Source organism: Miscanthus floridulus, chromosome 1, assembly GCF_019320115.1.
Source record: "Miscanthus floridulus cultivar M001 chromosome 1, ASM1932011v1, whole genome shotgun sequence".
NCBI lineage: Eukaryota > Viridiplantae > Streptophyta > Magnoliopsida > Poales > Poaceae > Miscanthus > Miscanthus floridulus.
This window is the reverse complement of record NC_089580.1, coordinates 67,643,014-67,646,660: the sequence shown is the minus strand read 5'-3', so window position 1 is coordinate 67,646,660 and position 3,647 is coordinate 67,643,014. Positions and strand designations below refer to the sequence as shown.

At 56.2% G+C, this 3,647-nt stretch overlaps 1 protein-coding gene across 1 annotated transcript; it reads right to left on the bottom strand.

Moving 5' to 3' along the window:
* Nucleotides 1–303: 303 nt before the first annotated feature.
* Nucleotides 304–1,285, bottom strand: LOC136486258 (auxin-responsive protein SAUR32-like). The gene has a single exon (XM_066483137.1). It carries the CDS (start codon nucleotides 965–967, stop codon nucleotides 614–616), a length of 354 nt encoding a protein of 117 aa, XP_066339234.1. The 5' UTR covers nucleotides 968–1,285; the 3' UTR covers nucleotides 304–613.
* Nucleotides 1,286–3,647: the final 2,362 nt, after the last annotated feature.

Here is a 3,647-nt window from a genome sequence, read left to right as displayed (position 1 = left end):
TATCAATTTGAGCTGTCCCTTGCACTCGGAATTTTCCATTAATGTAAACTACTTGCGGATCTTTTGCTAATTATTATGTAGAAATTGCCCACGAATTTCCTCTGACAATCAGATATCCATCGAAAGCTTGATGGGAAAGCGAGTCTCGGCTGGCTAGCTCAGCGAATCAGATGCATTAGCGTTAACGCGTTTGTGATGGCCATAGTTTACACTTGAGATGAACAATTAATCGTTATATATAGCGCAAAAAAAAAGGTAATTTACAGGAACAAAACTACTAGTACTTTTGCAGAGCATATATAGTTGTATTAGCAAAGTATATATTGACGTACAAGGAAAGGAAAAGAAAAGCTAAGGCTAAAGATGAACATGCATCATCCTCTCTAGATCTTTACACTTGAGATCGACCATCATCACAAATTTTTCGTCATCATCGTAAACACCTAGCTAGATGCATCGTCCTAGCTCCCATCCATGTCTCTCGCCACAAAGCTTCAAACCAATCGTATTCCATCGATGAACCCTCACAGACAAAGCAACGCGAGAGGGAGGGAGGGAGGACGAGCCAAACCAAAAGCTAATTAAAACATCCACCTCGACGGCCTGCCCGTCGTCAGGCGCGGAAGCATCCGACGAAGCGCGGCAGGTGCAGGTGGTGGTGAGCGGCGCCGCTGTCGAGGTCGACGAGGTGCTGGGCGCAGGAGGAGGTGCCGTGGAGGTCCTGGCCGATGAGGTGCTCGACCTGGACGAAGCGGTCGACGCGGCAGGGGATGGCGATGGCGCCCTGGTGGCGGAAGCCGTACTCGCGCTCGGCCTCCTCCAGCAGCGCGCCGAAGAGCGGGTGCTTGAGGTGGCCCAGCGGCACCGCGAACCGGCGCTGCTCCTCCCCCTCCAGGCCCACGCGCACCGTCACGCACCCCTTGGGCGCCGCCGCCGCCATCTGCTGCTGCTGGTGCTTGCCGTGCATGATCGTCGCCAGGCAGGCCAGATCGATCGACCGACCAAGGAGCGAGCTCGGTGTTCCTTGCTTGCTTGGTTGCTGGATCAGGAAGGAGAACTAAGAAACTTGGGGCTGGTGGTTAGAGGCAGGAAGAGAAGGGCCAGGGGTCGGAGCTGGAGATGGCGAGGCGGAAGACGGTGAGGGAGGAGTCGCGGAGGGAGGTGGGCACGTTGGACATGGCCTACTCCTCCACTTTGTCTCTTCTCAACGACGACGACGGTGGGCGATTCGGGTCGGGTCTGCCTCTGCCTTTGTGCCTTGTGGAGTCTGTTTGCGAGGAGAGCTAGCTGCGGTGTGCCGAGCGACGGAGGTTGGGAGGCGGAGGGCCGCGGCTTTTATAGCCCCCGCGCACGCCGCCAGGTCGGGTTGGGGTTGGGGTTGGGGTTGGTGTTCCGTGTTCGATTGCCACCGGGTCTCTCCGTGCGTGCTTGTGTCTCCGAACCGAGCCCCGGGTCCCCTGGAGACGTGCGCGTCGCGGCCCGCGCGGCTAGACTTCAGCTTAGCTGTCGTCTGCGTCTGCGACCGCGGCGCGGGGGGCGGTGCTATTGGAAGGGAAGGTGCCATAAGCGTGTCAGCGTGTGCGTTTGTTTTCTTTGGGGATAAGGAAGGGTGGATCAGGCTTCAGGCGATCAGCCGGTCAGGGGACCGACCGGCCGCCGTGCCGCGTCCGGGCCGTCGCGGACTTGCGGTTGCGGGTTGCGGCTGGAGGAGGGCCGCGTTGAGTTCAGATGACGATGGCGGGGTCAGGGTTCGCTTCGGGGGCGGCCTTGACGATCTCTCCACCTGCGGGAAGGATTGGATGGGGGTGTTCGTCTTGGCTTCCGAGTTTTTCTTTTATCATTTGGTTGACCAGGACACGACACGATCGATGAGTTTCGTGCCAAGGTTTTACTAGTACTATTTGTTGTATTTATTGTGTGTATATATATATATATATATATATATATATATATATATATATATATATATATATATATATATATATATATATATATATATTCATTCATGGGTGATTTGATTGGCGCTTGGGACGAAATTGTTTTCTCGATTGGAAACAGTATGGCGACAACGAAAAGGTTTACGATCGCGGCTGCCCAACAAAGCCCCCAACGCGTCCATGTTGTCGCCGTCCTAGCTTGTTGATCCGTTCGTTGGGACGTTTCGGAGTTGACTGAGAGGGGGGGGGGGGGGGGGGGGGGGGGGGGGGGTTCTGATTTGCTGATGATACCACCCATAACAAACTAACCAAATGCATCACCTCAATTCTCCTCTCCCCGGCGCGAAAAGCCGACGTTTCGTCCGGTTCCGCGCGGGGCAATCACCTTCACCTCACCTGGCGTATGTACTCAGGGGGCCCGGGCCGCTCGGCAGGCCTGCCGATCGGAAGCGTCACGCCATGCCTCGGCCCTCGTCACGGAGCTCAACACTGTACCTAACCGCACCACACGGGGCATCTTTCACACCTGCTGACTTCACCCACAAAGCTACGTAGCGCAGCCACACGGGGCTTTAGCTTTTGTCATCCCACCTCAAGCCGAGCGGCCTAGCCAATTACGCTGCTAGAGTTTGGTGGGAGTGAACCTGGCACAAGACCAATAAAGAAAAACCGATCTACGAAGTTGCTTGTAAAATTGCTATAGATCGAGACATGCAGAGATTTTATTGTTGTCGATCATGTAGAGAGGATTTTGCACGTACTGCCACTACTAGCATTGGGGTGACCCGAGAAATGAGATGGTTCCGCAGACTGCACCTTAGTGTCCACCTGTCAGGAAACGTGTGTTGAAACTCTGATCACCTGTCAGGAGAACAGATTATTATTTAACAACGTCCTCTTCGAAAAGTCGACCATGGCCCTTCACGCTAATCACGCATCGACAACGTTGCTGTCACAGAATTAAGGGGGCCAACGTCGAACTTGACCCGTTGACCGCATCAATCCCATCCCACTGGACCGCACCACACCACAATGGAATGGAACCACACGTGTCGTTTCCAGCCCAACCCCATCGATCAAGGTCAACCCCACATGAAACACGGCCATCAACCCCAACCCCACATGAAACACGGCCACCGGGAATAATCAACCGCACGCACCCAAGGACGGCCCCGGCCCCGCCCCGCGTTGACATGGCCCGCCCCCGTGCGCTGTGGAAGGCAAGCGCCTCTCTCGCGACGACGTGATGGGGGAGAGGCCGGCTGGCGCACAGCACAGCTGTTAGCAGCGGCGCGTGAAATTCTTTGTGGAAGTAGAGTGGGTGCGCACTCGTCGCGGTGTCGCCGCGGAAGAATCGGTCCATCTCCCGGCGTCTCGGCGCCGGGAGCGCTTGGGGGAGGCGGTGCCCGCGCCACGCGCCGACCGACGCCGCCTTTTGGGCCGCTCGATGCGTCACGATCACGAGCCCTTGGAGGAGGCTTTCAAGTTTCAACTCCTGGAAGCTGGGGGGTGGGAAAAGTTGCCATGAACCGATTCACCCGATGATAATTGGGATTCGACTTTTGTATACGATTTTTTTCCATCATCGCGTGTCCGGACGGGAGAATCTGGGGACGGTGGTTGACGCACCGAGGGGCGAGGGCCGGCCGGTCTCTCGCTCCCCGCGAAGCGTGGACACGTCGTACGCATGGGCATGGCAGGAGCTAGCTA